The sequence below is a fragment of the Apodemus sylvaticus genome, chromosome 7 (genome assembly GCF_947179515.1).
Source record: "Apodemus sylvaticus chromosome 7, mApoSyl1.1, whole genome shotgun sequence".
Taxonomy (NCBI): Eukaryota; Metazoa; Chordata; class Mammalia; order Rodentia; family Muridae; genus Apodemus; species Apodemus sylvaticus.
Genome location: NC_067478.1, coordinates 56081036 through 56102907, shown reverse-complemented (window position 1 = coordinate 56102907; position 21872 = coordinate 56081036). Strand labels below are relative to the sequence as shown.

The 21872-nt window shown below is 46.1% G+C and overlaps 1 protein-coding gene across 2 annotated transcripts; it reads right to left on the bottom strand.

The window, feature by feature from the left end:
- Positions 1 to 16: 16 nt before the first annotated feature.
- Positions 17 to 21842, bottom strand: Pigb (phosphatidylinositol glycan anchor biosynthesis class B). 2 transcript variants are annotated; one of them, XM_052187816.1, is made up of 12 exons: positions 21617 to 21842; positions 20804 to 20939; positions 18978 to 19095; positions 16923 to 17027; positions 14250 to 14380; positions 12121 to 12261; positions 7018 to 7069; positions 5508 to 5719; positions 4340 to 4404; positions 974 to 1187; positions 704 to 884; positions 17 to 209 (listed from the first exon to the last, which is right to left on the bottom strand). In XM_052187816.1, exons 1-12 carry the CDS (start codon positions 21744 to 21746, stop codon positions 60 to 62), a joined length of 1635 nt encoding a protein of 544 aa, XP_052043776.1. In that variant the 5' UTR covers positions 21747 to 21842; the 3' UTR covers positions 17 to 59. The 2 variants fall into 2 exon arrangements, with proteins under 2 accessions (XP_052043776.1, XP_052043777.1); XM_052187817.1 differs by having other exon boundaries at positions 14250 to 14368.
- Between the last annotated feature and the right edge of the window lie 30 nt (positions 21843 to 21872).

The window sequence follows — 21872 nt, the reverse complement described above, 5'->3', positions numbered from 1 at the left end:
CAGTGGCTTCCCCTCATTTCACCTACAGTCTCTCAGTTATGCCAACGTCTCTGCAGTCCTCACAGTTCAGTCCCTCCCGTGTTGACTTTGCTGGTTAACCTTCGCTCGTAGACATGTATGTGACTTCCAGTTCGACGCTCTGGCCAGTGAGTGTGGAAGATCGTAGCTGTCCTCTCGTAGCTCCCTGAGGTGAGGAAGGCACGGATCTCCTACAAGCAAAGAAAGGCATGTTTGCCAAGTGGGACGTCAAGAAATTCTAGAGTTGCCAATTACAATTTTTCTTTTGTGACCTTTTTCCTTCTCGAAGCAAGATTTCTGGTGAAAGGAGTGAGTGTTAGCTAAACATAGCTAGCAAGTTACAGAACAGGGCTGATTTTACTGGGGAAAAAAATAATTATGGAATATGAGGGTTACATTTTGTCAACTTTACTGGATTAAGAAACTTTTAGACTAGGTAGTGGTATCATATGCCTTTAATCCCAGCACTCAGGAGGCAGAGTCCCACCCAGCACCATGCCTCTGCCACACTGGGCTGAGCCCTGAACCTGAGCCAGAATAAAACCTTTCTCCTTTTGTTTTTTTGGTCAGGTGTTTGGCCACAGCCATTAGAGAATGAACTCATACAGAGGACGAGAGAGGGATCGGTGAAGCAGATTGCTAATCTAATGAAAACATTTGAGCTGACTATTTCAGGTTGACATACCTTCTCCAGAGCATTGAAGGTGACCAAGTGAGTGGGGAGTGAGTCATTGCTATGGAACTCTTGCTGTAGCCAGCTTGAGGGGTTTAAGTAGAACATATCTGCTTCATCAAGATACTGAGTTTTTCCAGTCAGGTCTGGGGGACACTGGAGAAAGCGCATGGACAGTGGGCAGTGAACATGGCTGTGGAAGAGAGGGCGAAAGAGTTAAGAGAGCCCAGGTTCCCTGTCTGTGCAGGCTGACTTTGAGCCCAGCAGAACTGCCTTCCTCACCTGTAGTAAGGTGTAGAGTGGCAGGGCATCATTATGAAGACGGAGGCCGAAGCCGGCTCAGGGCCTCTGGGGCAGACTCTCTGAATATGATTCATGACATCCAGGGTGCCTCTCTGATGAGCTAGGCCAGTGTACAGTGCCAGCGGCACGTTTGACAGGAGCAGAAAGCTCAGAGCTGCCTTCCTCCATGCCTTCAGGTGGGCTAGTGAGTACCCTGCATGGAGACAGGTGGGTAAGTGGAACACAGGCGGCTTTGGTTCTGTCATCATCAAATCCATTTGTGTTAATTTTCCATGCAGTCATAAGCAGTGGTACTGTGTGATGATATACGGGCAGCGAGTCATCTTCTCTGACCACTCACCACCACTGTACTCTCAGGAAGGGTCTAGCCTTCCAGTCAGTCAAAGGCAAGGTGTGGGCAATGGCTGTCCAGTCCTAACTTGTAGACTTAAGTCTCTGAGGGCATTTGATATCCTAAGATTTCCAAAGGGATTTCTGAAATCTGAATGATTCCAGGACAATTTGAAGGGCATAGTTAAACAGCTAGCCTGGACTAAGATTCATGATTTCCTTAACAGGAGCAATACTGCCTGTTCAGACATACCCAGCTGGATCCCAACACCCAGTAGGTGTTTTTATTTGCATGTAATATGGACATATAATTCTCATAAGCATCACTTCAGGTGCCTACTGTGTGCCTCTTGTCTGGTCCTAGGAAGTGTTGTGCTGGGAGGTAGCTGAGTGCCAGGCTGCTTGCCTGGCCTTGGCCTCTCTCTTGCCACTCCGTGTGAAGTAGCTCTTTGTATGCTTGTGGGGTGTGTGGTTTTTGGAATGGGGTTTTACTGTGTAGTCCAGGCTAGCCTCAAACTCAAGTACTGGGATTACAGTTATGTGCTACCATGCTGATAAGTGTATTCGTTATCTTACTGTGCATGGGCTTTAGGTTTTGTCCTGTCATTCTAACAGTCAGTCTTCTCCAGCAGTGACTTACCAGGGTGGTTCACACCGTGGAGAGGGGAAGCCCTGAGCTTTCACTTAGTAACTCCATCTCCTGTGTTGCCCAGTGGCAAGAACTTCTAAAATAAAGTCCCCAAGGTCACTAGGCAGTGGTGGTACAGCAGAGGTAGAGGCAGAGGCCTATGGATTTCTGGTTCAAGGGCAGAGTGGGTTCCAGGACAGTGGGGCTACACAGAGAAACCCTGACTCAGGGGAAGGAGGGAGGGATGGATGGAGGGAGGAAGCCAAGAAAAAAAACCCATTACCTTCTCTAGTATGTTCTGTCACTTAGAAATACATGCTAATTTTTACATTTTTAAACATCGCTGGGAAGGAAGGCTGTTAAGTCAGTTATGGTGTTTTTGTGAGAAAAGGAAGGGGGTAGTTTATTTAGCTAGAGAACCAGTAGAGAAGAGTAAGGCTGAACTGTATCTTAACCTCTGCACAGGCAGAGGCACTAGGAAGTTTATAGAGTGCAGTTCTCTTAAGGAAACAAAGCTGTAGTTTTCACTGACCACAACCAGAATACTAAATCCTCCAAGAAAGATCTTGTGGTGGAATTGCGAATGTCAGACATTAAAATTAACTGGAGAAGACGTAGTGTGTGATCCCAGTAATCCCAGCTAGTTGGGAGGTGGAGGCAAGGGGGGAGGGTGCAAGTTTAAGGCTAGCCTGGGCAACTTAGCTTGATCCTCTGGTTGAGCATTTGCTTCCAGGGAAGAGGACTGGGAGGGTGGCAGCAAGTGGGCAAAAGCCTTGCCCACAAGCCTGAGTTGGATCCCTAGAGTTCCTATCCCCCAGATCTCACTAGGCTGGTCTAGAACTTTGGTTTCTTCAGACTCTACCTCTCAAGTGCAAGGATTACAACTATACACCAGACCTGCTGATGTGGAGTTTTCAATTTTTTTTCCTTGAGACAGGATCTTGCCACGCATGTAACCCAGGCTGTCCTTAACCAGGAGTCCTCTGGCCTTGGCTGCTAGAGTGCTGGCGTGCAGACAGGTACCACTTTCCCTGTCCCGTTGACTTTAGAACATAGACTCCATCTTGAAGCAGTGCGTAAGTAATGTTGATAGACAGGTTGGAACTCAGAACAAATGGTCTTCAGTGGGAAGCAAAGCTCTCTATTGACCAGGAGTAAGCCAGTGACACCTAATTCTTGTTGGCAGCACCTCAGCGCACCTCAGCATTTCTGCTCGGGCTGTTAGATAAGAGACCAAGGTACAGTGCACACTGTGAGGAACTCGGATGCTGTTCTCCAGACTTAGCCATAAAGGACTGAGGGGTTCTGGCTAGAGTCTAGAGACTGACTAAAAAACCTTGCTTTTTAAACATCTCTTGAATCTGGCCTGGCTTTTGATTTGCTGTGACCCAAAGACCGGTGGAAGGACCTGCAGATTTCAGGCCCAGGCCTCCTACCTTCGAACCACTCTTCTCATGGACCCTGGAAGCACCATGTCAAAGCTCCACCTGACCCGCTGGGCCGCGGAAGGCTCCGGAGCTGTGCACAGCTAGTCTGGCCCACACACCTAGAGATCTTCCCGGCTCCGTCCGGTCAGCGTGAGTGAGCAGGGTTAAGATGTGGCTCATGAGGATAATGGCATTAAAAGTCACTACACAGAAGTGGCTGGCAGTGACATTTATATGAGACAGGTTAAAATAGGTCACAAGAACAGAATAAGGCTTAGATTTGAGGAATTGGGAAGAGACTCAACAACTCTAAGGAACACTGCATGGCACAGCTGGCATGCTATCACTGGTGGGGATGGGTCCAGGATAACCTGGAGTTCAGGGCCAGCCTGGGCGACACAGTGAGAACACCGCATGGATGTTTCAGGCCAGCCTGACTGCCCCACCTCCTACCCCTGGTTTAAAAAAAAAAAAAAAGGTGGACTGTCCGGTGGATCATCCTTTTATCTTATGTAATACAGAAAAAGGCCATTTAGGAGCTAGGCAGAGTGGCTCAACCTGTCATCCCAGAACTTGGTAGGCGGAGGCCAGAGGATGGCCCTTGAGTTCAAGTCTGGCGCATAGAGAGCTCTAGGTCAGCTCTGTCTCTATAACCAGATGACAGACACCCTCAGAGCATTAGATTACAAAAAAGAAAATACTACGGTAATAGTTTGTAATTAGGAAAGTTTTCATTGAGCCTAGTTGGAAATAAATAGCTTCTTGGGCATTGATATTCTCTCAATGTTTTCCTGCTGTTTTGAGACAGGATCTTGCTACGGAAGCCCAGGCTGCCCTTGACCTGTGGTTGATGCTCCTGCCTTTTCCTCTCCAGGGCTGGGGTTGCAGTAGCGCTGTCAAGTCTGGCTTCTTTTAGCTACTCTTTCTAAAATGTATTCTGTATTAAACAAAGATACTTACCACAGAACACCATGCAAAATGGTAAAACTGGATAGATAAACCTGAATTCTTTGTGGCCCAACATGCTATAATAAAAGATATTAAGATAAAACATTAATTTTACATTAGTCTGAGAAATTAATGTATTTAAACTATATGGTCTGTTTAATTTTAAAATATTTGACACTGAATTCCTTTTTTTTTTTTTTTTGATAACTGTTTTTCACCAGCCTCAAACTCTTTTTTTGTTTGTTTGTTTGTTTTTTTTTTTGTTTTTGTTTTTCGAGACAGGGTTTCTCTGTGTAGTCCTGTCTGTCCTGGAACTCACTCTGTAGACCAGGCTGGCCTCGAACTCAGAAATCTGCCTGCCTCTGCCTCCCAAGTGCTGGGATTACAGGCATGCACCACCACGCCCGGCTGATCCTCAAACTCTTGATACTTCTGCTTTAGCTTGTGTGGCTGGCACTGCAGTCATCATACCACGCAGCAGACTCGGGAACCATACTCCTTTTTAAATAGAGTGTGATTATGTGTTAATAACGTCAGAATGAATTATAATGTACAGTTATACTTAGAAAAAATCATATTGCCTATTCAATTAAGTAATATTACTCAAATAATCTAGAATAAAGAATACATTCCTTTAAAATGTTTTAAAGTGTGTGTGTGTGTGTGTGTGTGTTGTAGGTGAAGTGCTCACACCACAGTGCACATGGAGGTCAGAGGACCAGGACTTATGGGCATCAGTAGTGGTGACACTGCTCAGGGCCACAGGCATGGAGGTAGGTGCCTCTACCTGCTGAGCCAGTTCCTCATTTTTTTTTAAAGATTTATTTATTTTATTTGAGGACACTGTTGTTATCTTCAGACACCCCAGAGGGGGCATCAGCTCTCATCACGGATGGTTGTGAGCCACATGTGATTGCTGGGATTTGAACTCAGGACCTCTGGAAGAGCAGTTGGTGCTCTTAACCACTAAGTCATCTCTCCAGCCCCTGAGTTCCTCATTTTTATCTCACAGTTAAGACAGATGTAAGAATAAGTCTAGGTCCTCTGAGTAGCACATAATTACTTTGATCTGACATAATCTCCACTGCTAAATCCTAAGAAACAACTTCTCAATAGTTTCAAAAAGAACATCTCAGTAGTTTCATAATCTCTTAGTTTGCCTGCTTGAACAAAGTCTTACCTGTACACCAGCAGTGTCCACAGCACAGCCAGCAGTAGTATGTGGAGCCTCCTGGGTGCCAGGAAGCAGCCATGAATGAAGAAGGGTAAGTGGGTCCCTAGGACAACCGGGAACCCTTGACTGAAGTACCAGTGCCATGGGTGGGAGCCGTAAAACGTCCCCAGGTTCTGCAGCACGTTAAATCTCAAAAAGTTAAATTGGACCAGTGTCCACTGGCACAAGTGAAAGAAAAAGAAAAATGGGTTAGTGTCAGAAACTGATCTAGGGCTTTACAATATTTGACAGAATCATAACATTAAATAAGAATTTAATCCAAAAACTCAGGCATCAGTCTTCAGTAAGTCTGCATAATGATATGAGTTCTTGTTAATAACTTGTCTGTTTGTCTTCTTTTTTTCTTAGAGACAGGGTTTCTATTTTTTTGTTTGTTTGGTTGGTTTTTTGTTTGGTTTTCTTTTTTATTAGATATTTGCTTTATTTACATTTCAAATGTTATTCCCTTTCCTTATTTCCCCTCCAAAAGACCTCCTATCCCCTCCTCCTTCCCCCTGTTTACCAACCCCTCCCCCCACTTTCCTGTCCTGGCATTCCCCTAGAGCCTTCACAGGACCAATGGCCTCTCCTCTCACTGAGTCTGACAAGGCCATCCTCTGCTACATATGCAGTTAGAGCCATGGGTCCCTCCATGTGTACTCTTTGGTTGGTGGTTTAGTCCTTAGGACCTCTGGGGGTACTGGTTAGTTCATATTGTTGTTCCTATCTGATTTGTTTATTTGTTTGTTTTCCTTTTCATGGGGGGAGGGGGTTCTCTGTGTAGGCTGTCCTGTAGACGAGGTTGGCCTTGAACTCAGAAATCCATGTGCCTCTGCCGCCCAAGTGCTGGGATTAAAGGCATTAACCACCAACCTGGTTAATAAATAGCTTGTTTTAAAAGTACTTGATAGCTGGGTGGTGGTGGCACAAGCCTTTAATCCTAGCACTTGGGAGGCAGAGGCAGGTGGATTTCTGAGTTTGAGGCCAGCCTGGGCTACAAAGTGAGTTCCAGGACAGCCAGGACCTCACAGAGAAACCCTGTCTCGGAAAAAAAAAAAAAAAAAAAAGGTACTTGATAGTGTTAATTGGAAAATGCTAAGTTTTTTTAAAAAGATTTATTAATTTATTATATATAAGTACACTGAAGCTGTCTTCAGACACTCCAAAAGAGGGCATCAGATCCTATTATATATAGATGGTTGTGAGCCACCATGTGGTTGCTGGGATTTGAACTCAGGACCACTAGAAGAGCAGTCAGTGCTCTTAACTGATGAGCCATCTCTCCAGCCCCAAATGCTAAGTTTTTAAGGTTTAAGATAAATCTCAAAAATTACGAATAATCATTCACACATATTTTTGTTTTATATCCAATCAGAAAAGAACATTTTTTTGTTTTTTGTCTTTCCAAGACAGGGTTTCTCTGTGTAGCCAAATTAAAGCAGATGGCCTAAGTTAGCTTATTCTAGTTTTTACTTACTTGGCCAAAAAAGATACGGTCAATTATCAGAGACAAACTGAAGGTTATAAATCTGAAAAACAAAGTAGAATGGTGACTCACATTTGAACCTGCCGAACTCTAGGCTACTTGTCTTTGTATCAGCATGACTTTAAAAATGTTCTAAACGCTCACCAGCGGTGGGGGTCATACATTTTGAAAGATCTTTCACTGATGAGAACATGCACTTAAGCAAACATTTAAAAAAAAAAAATAAAAAATAAATAAAAAAAAAGCCCTGGACCCTCTGCAGGAGCAGTAACTGCCTTTTTTTTTTTTTTAACCACTGTGACTAAAGCTCCCAAACTGGATATTTTTTGAAGTAGCAGGTAGAGTCTTTCGTGGTTGTTTCCAGTCACCCTGTTCTTACAGGTTTCTATTTTGTGTCCTCTCTGGACATGAGGTTCGAGTGATCATGTATGTTGTAGATTTGGTCGGTAGCTTGTCCTTCCACCTTCTTCACAGTGAATGTCCAAACGTCCTTAACTTTTGTTTATGTTTGGTGCTGTGCTGGGGTCAGCGCGACATAGTCTGACATTGAGCTGTATCTCCAACACAGAGCTCCTTCCTTAACTACTGAAATGTATCTTCAAGTTTCCTCTTCTGCCTAGGGATGCTGTGGTCACGGCGGCAGTCTGTCTGCCTGGCAGGGACACTGCGATTTTACCTTTACAGTGAGATTTATGCTTTTCTTGGAGATTTTCTTCTGACTTATGGTGGGAAGTAGGTTCAACATTTATTTTTTTCTTTTTCAAAGATTTATTTATTTATTGTATGTGACTACACTGTTGCTGTCTTCAAACACACCAGAAGAGGGCATGAGATCCCCTTATAGACGGTTTATAAATCACCATGAAGTCATGTAGTTGGTAGGAATTGAACTCAGGAACTCCGAGGAGCGGTCAGTGCTTTTAACCACTGACTCCAGCCATCTCTCCAGCCAGCTCAACTTTTTTTTTTTTTTAAAAGATAGTTTGGCATGCTGGTTCAAGGCCATTAATCTAGAACTTGGGAGATTGAAGAAGGGAGGGGTCCACGAGTTCAGGGCCAGCCTGGCTAACATTGCAAGTTCCAGGCCAGCCAAGGCTTTGAGGTAAGGCTGCCTCAAAAACAAAACAGGCTGGGACTTGTGTTGGGACACAGGATTAATGCCAGCATTCAGAAAATGAGAGCCCCGCCTGGGCTGCATAATGAGACCTGGGGGCAGTAGTGAGCCCCGCAAAGAAGCCTGGTAAAGTTGAGCTGGGTTGGAAGCCCCAGGACCCTTCACCTGCTCCCATAGAGAGGGTTGTGACCATCTCTAGGGGTAGCATCCCCAAGCCCCTCCACATGTAGATGAGGCATCTGTAACATCTCAGACCAAGCCAATAGGAAGCACCTGCTGTTAGTCCCCAACCCACTCCAAAACTGTGTAGAAGAACCTATCTAGAAGGAATAAAGGTGTGTGAGAATTACTCCTTCGCCCTGCACCTCGCTTGCTAGCCAACCCTTCACCAGCCAGCTCGGGTCAGTGTAGACAGCATCTGGGGGCCACAGCAGCGGGAGCGGCAGCAGCAGCAATGGCACCCGAGCGGCTGCAGCGGTTACACTTCCGCTCCCTGCTTGCACTCTTTCTCCGTCCCTTGAATGCTCCCTCTGGGCCAGACCATAGGCCTCCATGGAGAGATAGCATCTGGTGCACAGACCAGCGCCCATGCGGACCATGCCCAGCTGAAGCGTACCCCAACTGGCGACTACTCAGACCCACACTGCTCCAGATTAAATAAAGACCGTGAGTAAACCTCTGACACTTGTTCAAAAGTCCCAGGCTTTTCTCAGTATGTATCTCTCTCTCTTCTCTCCCTGAGCCCTTTCTCCTTCTCTCCGGATCCCCACTCTCCCGATCTCCCTGCTCTCACCACCTTAATCCTTCAGCCCCTCCGCCTGGCTCCCCGCCCCCTGTTCCTGGCTCCCCGCCCCTTTTGACTCTTAGCTACACTTTCCAAATCTAATCTTGGCCTCAACTCACCCTGCTGCCGCAGCAACTAGCCTCCACTCTCCACCTTTTGCCCCTTCCCAGCCCACAACGAAGGTTGCCACACAGCTCACAGAGCCCCAGTCCGGATGGCAGCGCATGCCCAGAGCTCTCTACCTCCTGCCTGCCTGCTCTGACCCAGTGGGCAGTCCTAGCTACAGCCCCGCCTATCCAACGCTCCTCCACAGTGCAGACAGAAAAGCGTGCCTGTGTGGCTGGACAGACAGAACACAGCTACTGGCGCGGTCTCAGCCCCTCTGGTTCTGCCTATACCTGATACAATGCTACCAAGTCTTCTCTGTTCTACTTTAGGGTATACCAGCCAAAGGTGGTGGTGGTGGGGAGCTGCCTACTAGAGCGCACAGCTGGGGGTCACAGCAGGCCCTTAACCCCAATTTTTTCAGTCTTTGTTGCTTGTTCTTCTCCCTAACAGGAATACTTAAAACAATGTTCGCACCTTTTAACCCAAAATGTTCATACTTCTTTATTTAAACATTCATTTTTCTCCCTAGCATTTGCATCTTCTAACCTAAAATTATCCTAAAAATTTTCAATTTGTTTAAAATTTCTTTCAGGTTCAAAAATCATATTTAATCTACTCCCACAGGTCAAACAAACAACGCTGATAACATTATTTATTCCTTCATTAACAACCAGTCTCCTTTTACAGATAAGCTGCTATTGCTCATCTCAGATTTATAATTAACCTGGTATTTTCTTCCTCAGCCATCCAAAGCAGATAAATCCTCAACTCTTCCCTCTGCTTTCCTTAATACAACACAGGTAACTGCCAACTCAAAGGATGCCTTCCAGGACTAAAGTCCTCACTCAAACACTCTTGCTTTTTCTAGGACCATACCAACAGATCACAGTGAGCTCCCAAGCAAACTATTACAGGCATAACACACACTACCCACCCAGTGCAGACATCCCCTCATCCCCCACTGAAATAAAGACAGTGCTAAGCTCAGCTACCACAGACCCTGCAGCAACCACGGGCCCTGCGGAGTCTGACCCTGACCCCCATCTCCGTGGACCTGCCTCTGTCCAGACACATTCATTGGCTCCTTAATCCCTTGTCTCCCTCGCCCCACCCCTCTTTACCCTCTGGCTTAAGCTGGTTTATTTTGCTGCTTCCACCCCATCTAAAATCTCACTACAAATAACACTCGAGGGTCACTCCAGTGACACCTTTTATTAAAAAGACGAGGAGCTGTGGGACAGCGAACCATGCCAGAGAGCTTGGTGGGTAGAGCGGGCCTGAGGCTCCGGAAACTCGGTGGGTATACCCCTGAGATGGCAGGCGCCTCCTCACTCTCTGCCCAATTCCTGGCCTGGACCACACTTCCTTCATAAGGAAATGTGACCAGTGGTCATGTGGGCCCAGAACAGAGTTCTCCATGCTAATGAGGTACCTAGAGGCCCTGAAGGTTTAGCCAATGAGCTTCCCTTCCTGGACATTCCTCTCTGCCAAATGTATTTGATCTCCGGTCCACCCTGAGAAATAGGCATCCATTTTCTATGATGAACAACCAGTAAACAGTTTGGAACCAAGGACTGTCTTTCCCGTCTACCACTGCATGGGGAGCATGGAGTAGGCCTTCTACCACCAAGCTAAGGACAATGGCAGCTGAGCTAAGCTGGAGCTCCCCACCCCACCTCACCCCACCCCACCCCACCCCCCAGCCCCAGGGCTTGTCCCCAGCTCGAGGGTCTCTTCCCTTCTAGACTCCCAGCAGCACCAACAGTCTGAGAACCACCACAGCCTGGTCCCAGCCTCATCACAGGCCTGGGGATCCCCCACCCCCATACTTCCTGACTTCTCCAGCATCTACTGGAGGCCCAAAGTCAGGGAATACCAGCTTCCAGTTTTCCCACATCTCAGATTGTATTCACCCCAACCCCCAACAGTGTCTCAGCCCTTCCCTAAAGCTCAGTACTCCCCAGCAGCTGCTCAGGGTTAAGTGCAGTCAAACTTTGCCTCCCCAGTCTCCAGGGAGGAACGAGGACCCACAAGACCCTGTCTCAAAAACAAACCAACAAGTAAATAAGAAAGAGCAAAATGATTTTTCTGTTGTGGACCTGACTCTTCCACTGGTCTGTTTGTCTTTGCGCTATTTCTAAGTCACCTTAGTCACAGTCACTGTATGTCCTAACACTTTTCTCCTCTAAAGATCTTAGTCTTTTGCATTCCTTTAAAGGCCAGAGAATGGGGAATGGGCTCAATACCTGGCACTTCCCTAGAGGCCCTCATCCAGGGGTCTGCGAACCTAGTTGCTCAGAAGGATGAGGCAGAGGCAAACTCAGCCTCTCTCTGCCCAGCCACTGGCTCAGCACATAGTTTGAATTTTCTTCAAGATGCTGTGCTGGGTGTCATGTCTGGGCGCTGATATCCTGTTTAATAGTTCCTGTTTAATTACACACCAGCTCACTGGATAATTTTAAACTTTTCCATGTTTCTATTTACTATAAAATAGAAATAATAGCATCAGTTAAAGCTAAAAAGATCATGAGGAGCCGGGCAGTGGTGGCACACGCCTGTAATCCCAGCACTCTGGGAGGCAGAGGCAGGCGGATTTCTGAGTTCGAGGCCAGCCTGGTCTACAGAGTGAGTTCCAGGACAGCCAGGGCTATACAGAGAAACCCTGTCTTGGAAAAAAAAAAAGATCATGAGGTCATATGAGCAAAACTGTTTTAGGTCCTATACAAATATAATAGAAAACTTTAGGAAATAAAGTGTGGAAATTGTTAATACAGTCAATCAGTCTCATAAATCTAGACATCTAAAATAGAATGCTGGGGCAGTGAAATGCTCAGTGGGCAGAGGTGCTGGCCACAAAAGCCTGACAACCTGAGTTCAGTTCCTGGAACTAATGCAGAGAGAAGCACCTCCACAGATGCCTTTCAGCACGCACACACTGGTGTTGAAAAAATAGGAAACACAAAATTGGAACTTTCCTGAGATATCTGATACAGTAACTAGCTGAAAGATTAAAAAGACAAACAAACCAACAAAAAACTTTCTTACAGTCTTAGTAAAATGTTATAGATGGCACCACAGCCAGACTTACCCTACAGGTAAAAAATGATGCAGAGTCAGGTGGAGCTTTCTCCGTTCTCGGTAGAAATGTCTGCAGAGTAGCGGCACCCACGGGATAAGAGCTGTCGGGCGGACCACACAAGCAAGAGCAACCAGGAGCGAGTACTTGATGCTAGGGGCAAGGAGAGCTTGTTACAGGGACACTGGGAAACATGTCAGGCTGCTACTGTCACTGTGCGACAATGGGAAAGGGCAGATGTTTAAGGAAATACCATTCCTTATGCAGTGATGGCCTTCTGTGCACACATGACCTTGTGAAGCAGAGATGCAGCCTAACAGAAGAACATCCAACCCCAGCACCACTCACAAGAAGGGAGGTGTATTTTTTTTCAAAATTTAAGTAAATTATACTCATTTGAAAGATACACATGCATAAACACATGCACACGTAAGGCTGTGTGAAAACACATGTGAGGGTGTGTAATCCCAGCACTCCAGAGACTGAGGCAGGTGGATCATGAGTTCAAGATGAGGCTCAGCGATTTAGGGAGTATCCCACTAAATGGATTATAGTCACCAACCCCCATGCCGACAATTTTCTTGTCTTGTTATATAGCTCAGGCTGACTTCAAACTTGCTATATAAAAGAGGCTGAATTTCAACTTCTGATCCTCCTGTCTCTGCCTCCTATGTTGGCATTTCATAAGCATGCAACCACTATGCCCAATTAGGGTCATGCTGTTTTAACAGGCCTGCCCAGAGTTTCTCAAACAGAATGTTACATGCAGAGAAAGCTGAGCAGTGGGTAGCGAGACCACAAGTGGGCAGGGCCTGGCTAGGTCTCATGGTGACAAGGACCAAAAGGGGGCGTTAGAGACCTTAGGCTACGAGCACAACCAAACAGCCCATCCCCAAACCGCCTTGGAGTCTACATCTCCTAATTATCTTACAAGACGCAACTATTCTAATTCCCTCCCAGACTCAGAAGACCAAAATGAGAAGACCATTTCCTGTATCCTTACTTTTCCCTTATAGTTGCCTCCATCATATTTACAGCAATCTGAATCTAATCAGAAATCATCTTAATGGGGCATGGTGGCACACACCTATAACCCCAGCACTTGGGAGGCAGAAGCAGGCTGCTTCTCTGTAAGTTTGCAGCCAGCCTGATCTACAAAATAAGTTCCAGAACCAGAACAAGCAGGACTACACAGCGAGGCCCTATCTGAAACAAACAAACAAACAATCCAGGAAAATTATTTTATCCAGAAGATAATTGTGCAGGAAGGGTGAGTGTGCTTAGAGCGCGTGCTTCACAAGCCTGTCTCTCTTCTACCCAACACTATTTTTTTTTGTTTTTTTTTGTTTTTGACGCAGGTTCTCTCTGTGCCCCTGACTGTCCTGGAACTTTCTCCTTAGATGAAGCTGGCCTCAAACTCAGAGACATGTCTGCTTTTTGCCTCCCTGAGTGCTGGGACTAAAGGTGTGTGCCAGTATACCCAGTTGTCAGTACACTGTTTTGAAATCAGATTTGACTCTGATGATTTTCTGTGTGTGGTGTGGGAAGGGCTGGTCCCATCCCGCCTACCCCTCACTCGCTCCCTCCACTCACTTGCTCCCCACACCAGCCGCCTGGCGTCTGCAGGTCTCTCAGCTCCATGCTTCCGCTCAGCCCTTCCTCCCCACTTGCTCTGTTTTTTTATTTTTGCCATTCTGATCTGTTCAATCTGTTCAGCAGACCTGCAAGAAGGCTCTAAGCCTACCTTGCTTCTGATTGCTTTAGGGAACCAGAAGGCTTGAGTAAGGAATTTTTTATTCTCCTGGCTAACTCTTTGCCCCTGCTAAAGGCTACCAGGCCAGTCTCCCATGGGGACCTTCAAGTCGAACCCACTGATAATAGACTGCTACTTCAGTACGCTCTGGGTACCACAGGATTTCCTAAGCACTGTCTACACTTTGTAACCATCCCTTTTATTAGATTCACCATACAGGGTGACTGTTCCCCGTGATACTCATTGAAAAACCGTTGTTTCACCGTTGTTTCTTCTAAGCCCCATGAACGCTTGGGAGTCTACTGGATATGCTACGTTGATACTTGGGGTTTTCAAAAGCACTTCTTAGACTTTTGTCTGCATTTATTAACAGTAACAGCCATCTTACCTATTTGTGGACCTCGAGCCTTCCAGAGGATAGTAGAAAAGGGCCAGGGCAGTGAGGGCAGTCTCCATGGTGTTTGTGAGGGTCCGGGTGCAGCAGTACCATGTGAACCAGGAGCACAGCTGGCAGAAAAACTGACAAGTCAGGCATGAGTATGGCTGCCGTGGGAGTGGGAAGCCAAGTGTTCTCGTCTGTAGAAAGCACCAGCCCAGCTGCTGCAGCCGTGGCCACCCACTGTCCTTAGCCCACGCCATCCACGCTCCGGTACCAGGCTTATATTGTTATGCTAAGCCACAGTGCTTTCAGGTCTTTCTGATAGTTTGCACTTGACTAACTTTTACTTCTTGCTAAAGAAGTACCTGAAACACGGACACTAAGAGTGGAGTTTATAGAATACTGAAACTTGGCACTAAATCATCCGGCCACCACTCTACCTCCTCCCTCACAGTGGCCTAGAACCAGCTATCCTGAGCCTCTATGGACCCTGCTTTGGAAATGCTGCCCTATTTCTTCTTCTTTCTTCTCCTCCTCTTCTTCATATATGTATATAAAGTCGGTAGTGCTTTCAGGGGCACACACACACACACACACATTCATACATAAATAACTTTTTATTTTATTTTTAAGGATTACAGTTTTGCTATAGCCAAGGCTGACCTGGAGGTTGCTAGTCTTGAGCTATGTAGCTGCTAGCCCCCATTTTTTTTTAACATGTTTTTATTTTATGTATGTGAGTACATTGTAGCTGTCTTCAGACAAACCAGAAGAGGGCATCAGATCCCATTACAGATACCACCATGTGGTTGCTGGGAATTGAACTCAGGACCTCTGGAAGAGCAGTCAGTGCTCTTAACCACTGACACATCTCTCCAGTCCTGCCTCCATGATTTCTTCTTCCTCCCGGGCCGCCCCTCCTCCCCGCAAGGCTTCACACAGTAAGGCCAGGTATCCTGATACTGAGCTATATGCCCTTTGCCCTAGGTCCCATATATTTTGGTAAAAAATTAAGAGAAGAGAGAAGATGTATCAGGAGGCATTTGGTTTCACGTTGAAAACTAATTAAAACTGAGTTTTCCTGAAGAATATGGAAACAAAAGTATCAGAAGTCTACAAAACCACATCTTAGAAGGAACTCCTTGTTAAAGCGAAAGGTGGCTTCTTGTTCTCCTAGAAAGCATTTTTACCTGGTTTTGATATTCATGACAGAAAAGATTTTTCCTTGAGAACTCGAAAGGAAGGTCTCAAAAGTGGGCTGGCATATTTGCTACCATTTCATGTGCACCTTTAGCAATGTATATAAAACGTAAAGCAAACAGTTGCCATGGAGCTGACTGTGTGTCTAAACCAAGTAGCAAGAACTTAATCACTACACTAATTTCTTCTTACAATGTAGAAAACAAAACAAACCAAGGAACTAGGAGTACTTAGTGCTCTATGAGAGGATGGGAGTTTGGGGTCCCAGCACCCAGGAAGTGGCTCATGGACACCTGTAACTTCAGCTGCAGGGGATCCCAAGCCCTGTTCTGGCCTCCATGGGCACCACATACAGACACAAGATAAGATAAAACACACCTTTTAATGTTTTTTGGATTTGGTTTTTTTCGAGACAGGGTTTCTCTGTGTAGCCCTGGCTGTCCTGGAACTCACTCTGTAGACCAGGCTGGCCTCGAACTCAGAAATCCACCTGCCTCTGCCTCCCAGAGTGCTAGGATTACAGGCGTGCACCACCACCGCCCGGCCACACCTTTTAATGTAAAATGTAAAAATGTAAAAAAAAAAAATGTTTGCACAAATAGACCTTTTCTCCAGGTTAGTAATAAATACATCATATTCCAGAAATGTGTTGGTGAATGGGAAGTTTGGAATTCAGAATGTATTTCCTGATAGAAACGATAAAATCAGTACATCTGTAAATGGTTCATGTGGACAGAGTCAAGTAGAAACAGTGGTTCTGTACAATGCAGTCACCCACTACGGTGTAGTGGACTTGGAGATGCAAGTATTGGAAACCCATCTTGAAATAAACCAGTGGGACACACCTTTAACCCCAGCACCCGGGAGGCAGAGGCAAATGGATCTCTTCTGAGTTTGAGGGCTTCCTGGTCTACATAGTGAGTCCCAGGACAGTCAGAGCTATGTAGAGAGACACTGTTTCAAAAGACAAAACAAATAACAAAAACCCAAACAAACAAACAGAAAAACCCCAGACCTTTAAAAACAACAAGAAGAACTAAGCTGCTTAGTTCTGGATTTTGAGATGCTTTTCCCAGTGATGCCCTCCCTCGCAGTGATGCCCTCCCTCGCAGGCCCAGTTCCTTCTGGCACTCCATCTAGTGCTGTGCTTCAGTGCAAAGGGATTTCTCAGGAGAGCTCAGGGCAGTGGGGGATGGCAGGGGTGGGGAGTCTGTTAAAGCAGCTTCCAGTGCCCAAAGACTAAGGAAAGAGATGAGGACCCTGTCAGTTTAGAGGCCCAAGGGCTTCCATAGCTGGCTCCAGGGATTCAGCCTGTCCCACTTGGGGCTCAATCAGGAGATGGCATACACCATCAGATTTTACTGTTTCTGATGATGGAAGACTTTCGGGAAGTTGTGTGGTTCAGCTGTCTTAGGAAGCATTTACCTCACACATGTGCTACATCACACTGCGTCTAAAGTGGTCTAAAGTGCTCAGACTTACCACCCATCGTGCCACTTCCTGATTTTCCAGCTGCTTCACGAGGGAGTGAAGCCTTACATCAGCTACAGCGGACAGAAGAGCTTGGGCAAGCCTGGGAGTCCAGACCTTCATTAGTTAAAAAGAAAGACGGTTGTTAAGCACATCTTCCTGGTTCCTACTGCACTGCCATAAAAAGAAAACACCTAGCCATGGGCAGAAAACCACCTTCCCATCTCCCAGCATAGCGTTCATAGCGTGAGGTATGTGCTTGGCTTGCTGGCGCTTCCCTCCCTCCCTCTACCCCAGCGGTCCTTGGGAAAGGCTTTGTGTGTAGCCTAGCTGGCTTTGTGTAGCCTAGCTGGCTTTGGCTTTGTTTTTCCTGCCTCAGCACCAACCCCATTCACCCATTTTTTGTTTGTTTTGTTTTTTGGATTTGGTTTTTTCGAGACAGGGTTTCTCTGTATAGCCCTGGCTGTCCTGGAACTCACTCTGCAGACCAGGCTGGCCTGGAACTCAGAAATCTGCCTGCCTCTGCCTCCCAGAGTGCTGGGATTACAGGCGTGTGCCACCACCGCCCGGCCCATTTTTATATTTATGTATATAACACTAGTTATTTACCTTTTGCAATAATAGGGATTGAGCCTGTTTTTTTAGAAGCATATTCTTTTTTCACGAGCATACAATAGCCTTTGTTTTTAAGTGAAGCATTTACAGTACTACATGCTGGGTGTCATAGCAAGTACTTTATCTGTATCAGCTCCTCCTTACAGTAACCCTCCACGGCAGGTACTGTTTAATACTCAGCTCCCTCCTTACAGTAATCCTCCACGGCAGATACTGTTTAATACGTAAAGAGACCAAGGCACAAAGAGGTTAGGTGATGTTCCTAAGGCTACAGAGCGTGTTGACATTAATGCCTGGACAACCTGTGCTCTTAACAATAAAAATTTAAAAATAGCTGGCCAGTGGAGGCAGAGGTAGGCAGATTTCTGAGTTCGGGGCCAGCATGGTCTACAGAGTGAGTTCCAGGACAGCCAGGCCTGCACAGAGAAACCCTGTCCTTTATAAAGTTCCTAGCACCTCACAAGTGCTGACCTGCTCTGGGGCATCTGAACCTTTCTTCTGGCCTCCAGCACCAACATGTCTGTGTGTGTGGCACACACAAACACTTTTCGTTGTTCTTTTCAAGATGGCCTTAGACACCCACCGAAAAGAGAAGGCGCAACCCCAAACCTTGTTTGTCTAAGCTCCACACAGCACCTCACAATCGGACTCCCTTTGGAATATGGGGTTGTAGCTTTCCCCGACTGAAAAGAATCAGTCTACACTCCTAGGTCCAACCTGATGACAGCCTAACAGATTCGAGGGCTGGCTGTACCTGAGTGGAACCTGCTGGCACATCCGGGAACTTGGGTTTGGTTCCCTCCCGCCCCTCTCCCAGAGGATCCTAAAACAAGAGAGAGACTAGACAGACCTTTCTCAGGTCTTGTGCACAGCTGCCTCTGAACTGCCACTGGTAATCCGTAATCCAGAAACCGCAGTGATGGTACGGGCCATTCAGTTTTTGTCTCATTTTCATGCCAGAGGGTGCTTCTGTCTTTCCCTGTCATTTGTTCCCTTTGAGACAGGGGACTGACTGGGCACTGGGGATTGACTGCCCTGGGGACTGAGTTTTTGCAGGGTGGAGCACAATCAGGGACAACCTTGTCTCAGCCTCCTCAGAGCTAGGGTCACAGGTGTCTGCAGGGACACACCTAGCTTGTTTCATGGGTGCTGGGACCTAACTCTAGGCTTCATAATTGTGGAGCAAGGGCTCTTAAACTTGAGCCATCTCTCCAGCCCATCCTTTTTATTTAAAACTGTTGTTACTTCTTTTTACATATATTGAGAAGCTCTACATCATGGCGTCTTTGGAACAGTAGGCTTCCCAGGTAAGGCTGGACTTTAGCAACAATAGACTTTTAAGAACAAGCTTTGTGGTACTGCTAAGGAAGCCATTCAGTTATTACCTGTTAACTTCTGAAAAAAGGAATACATCTGGATTTAACAATTTTGGTCATTTTAATTTAAACTTACCAGTAACTGAACACTGTCTTTGCCCAGAAGATGCAGAATCTTGTACATGCTTGCAAAGATTAGGGGGTAAGTGTAGCCTCTCAATCTCTCTGTCCATTCCCAGGTCAAATAACCATAATTATTTATATTAAGGATTAAATGTCAGATAGTACTGAATCAAATTTATATTTTGATATATATATAAAACAACACTTTATTCTTTGACAATGAAGTTTGTTTTGTTTTTGTTTTGTTTTGTTGAGACGGGTTTCATGTAGCCATGACTATTCTGGAACTTGCTCTGTAGACCAGGCTGGCCTCGAACTCAGAAATCCACCTGCCTCAGCTTCTCGAGCGCTGGGATTAAAGGCGTGTGCTACCACCACTTAGCTTTTTTTTTGTTTTTTTTTGTTTTTTTTTTTTTTTGGTTTTCGAGACAGGGTTTCTCTGTGTAGTCCTGGCTGTCCTGGAACTCACTCTGTAGATCAGGCTGGCATTGAACTCAGAAATCCACCTGCCTCTGCCTCCCAAGTGCTGGGATAACAGGTGTGCACCATCATGCCTGGCTACCACTTAGCTTTTTTTATAATTTATTTTTATTTTGTATGCATTAATGTTTTATTTGCATGTATGTCTGTGTGAAGTTGGCAGATCTTGGAGTTACAGACAGTTGTGAGCTATCATGTGGTTGCTGAGAATTATACCCTCCAGTCCTTGGGATAAAGCAGTCAGTATTCTTAACCACTGGGCCATCTCTCCAGCCCCAAGACAGAGCTTTTTATTGCTTGTTTGGCTAACTAAAGTCTTAATTTCCTCAAGTTAGTAGAAATGTGTTTCTCATTTAATATATAACTATATAATATGGTTACATATATATGTGTGTATATATGTGTGTGTGTGTATATATACATATATATATATTACAGTGTGTGTGGTTGTGCATGATATGTTTGCTGATTACAAGGGTGAAAGTTAGAGGACAACTCTATAGAGTTGGTTCTCCTTTAAAAAATGTATGTGTATGTGTGTGCACATGTATGTTCTGTGCACCATGCACATGCCTAATGCACATGGAGCCAGAAGAGGGCATCCAATCCCCTAGAACCAGGATAGTTAGAAGCCTCCATGTGGGTGCTGGGAATTGTCTGGCCCTCTGAAGAGCCTGGCCCTCAGTGGCTAAGAGTAGCTCTAATCACTGAGCAATCTTTCCAGCCTCTGAGCCCACCCTTATGTGAGTTTAGGGACAGGACTAAGGTGGCCATGTTCACATGGTTTTACTAGCTGAGCTATCCCAGGGTCCTGGCTTTGTTTTAAAAGAGAGGTAGGTCAGGCTATCCTTGAACTTCCTATCCTGCTGCTTCAGCCTTCCAAATGCTGGGAGGGATTGAGTTTCTTACTTTATTTATATCCTCCGACTACAAATCATTGTAGATGTATGTACCAATTTAAAGGCGGTGTCAATTCTTTTGTTGGTGGTCTTTTGTTTGTTGGTTTGTTGTTTGTTTGTTTTTTGAGACAGGGTTTCTCTGTGTAGCCCTGGCTGTCCTGGAACTCACTCTGTAGACCAGGCTGGCCTCAAACTCAGAGATCTGCCTGCCTCTGCCTCCCACGTGCTGGGATTAAAGACATGCGCCTCCATGCCTATGTTTTCTTTGTGTTTTCCCCCCTCTCTCTTTTTGCCTTGTCAAGTCTGTGTCAAAGGAAGACATACAATAAATATCAGTACACAACAACAGCATACTTGGTTGAGCTGAAATTATTCAAAGAAATATTGAAAACATATAATCGTGAACTGAACTCCTAAGATGAATACACACTCAGAGTGGAAAAGAAACCATAAAGGATATCTGAAAACCATGCGGTGTGCAACTTCGAGAGACTGCCAGTACTCATCAGGAACAAAACTTGTCTGGACTAAGAAGCAGTTACATATTCGCAGAGCAATGGTAAACAAGACCAGGTAAATGCTTTCTCCAAGAAGACCTGAAAAGCAAATCAAATCAGTAATTGTGGCATAAAGTGAGGCAGCTTCCCCTACAGTTCCACATGGATGGTGCCCTGGCTGGTAGGACCTTCCAAGCACTCCACAAAGCCCATCTCACTAACTGATTACTGGGCAGCTGCGGGAGTTAGCTCAGGGGTGGGACTCTTATCTAGCCTGCTTGAAGCCCTGGAGTGTGGTCCCTAAAGAAATAGTTACAAATCCCACTAGAGAACACACACACACACACACACACACAATCTGTTAGCCACTGGTGAGTCTGAACATGTGAGGAAGCTAAGGTTCAGAAACTGCTTTGCCCAACACAAAATGCAGTTAATAACTAGGTACTGTCTCCAAAGAGACCGCTGTTTCCAAAGTTTGCTTTTCCCAGTGTTCAGGCAGCTTGTATGCTGAATGCAGAGTATTTTCTACTTTAGTTGCCAAAAGTGGTGGTGGTGGTTGGTGGTAGGGATTAGATTTTATGTTTAAATTTGTATGCCAGGTGTGATGGTGTGTCATCACTACACAGCACTGGGGAGACTGATGCAGGAGGATTGAGACAAATCCAAGCACAGTCAGCACAACACAGCGAGGATACTGTCCGGTGAGCCTGAGCTTATTTCCACCATGCTGTGTAGCCAGGTGCCCTGTACTGTGCGGTGAGCCCGGCACTCACCGCGGTGCCGGGAGCGCTTCTCCTGCGCGCTCCCGTGCTGCGTGGGCTTCCTCTTCCGCAGCTTCATCTCTGCAGAGCTGTTGTGGAGATTGCGGAAGGCCGGGTTGTGGTCGCCGGCCTCGGACTCCATCCTCTCCCGGCTACCTGCAGCCCACGGTGGCCGCCTCTCACTTTCTTGTAGGCGGACATACGCCACTAAGATTGGGCCCAGCGAGCCGCCGTCGCTTCGTGGCTCCGGCAAAGCCTCAGCAGGAAG

Bases quoted from the DNA above. Each gene is read 5' to 3' on its own strand.
- Pigb (XM_052187816.1), bottom strand. From the start codon at position 21,746: ATGGAGTCCGAGGCCGGCGACCACAACCCGGCCTTCCGCAATCTCCAC. The intron at 14,381-16,922 runs GTAAGTCTGAGC...CTGACTTGTCAG, and splicing joins AGGAAGTGGCACGATGGGTG to TTTTTCTGCCAGCTGTGCTC. The intron at 5,720-7,017 runs GTAAGTAAAAAC...CACTTGTGCCAG, and splicing joins ACCGTATCTTTTTTGGCCAA to TGGACACTGGTCCAATTTAA.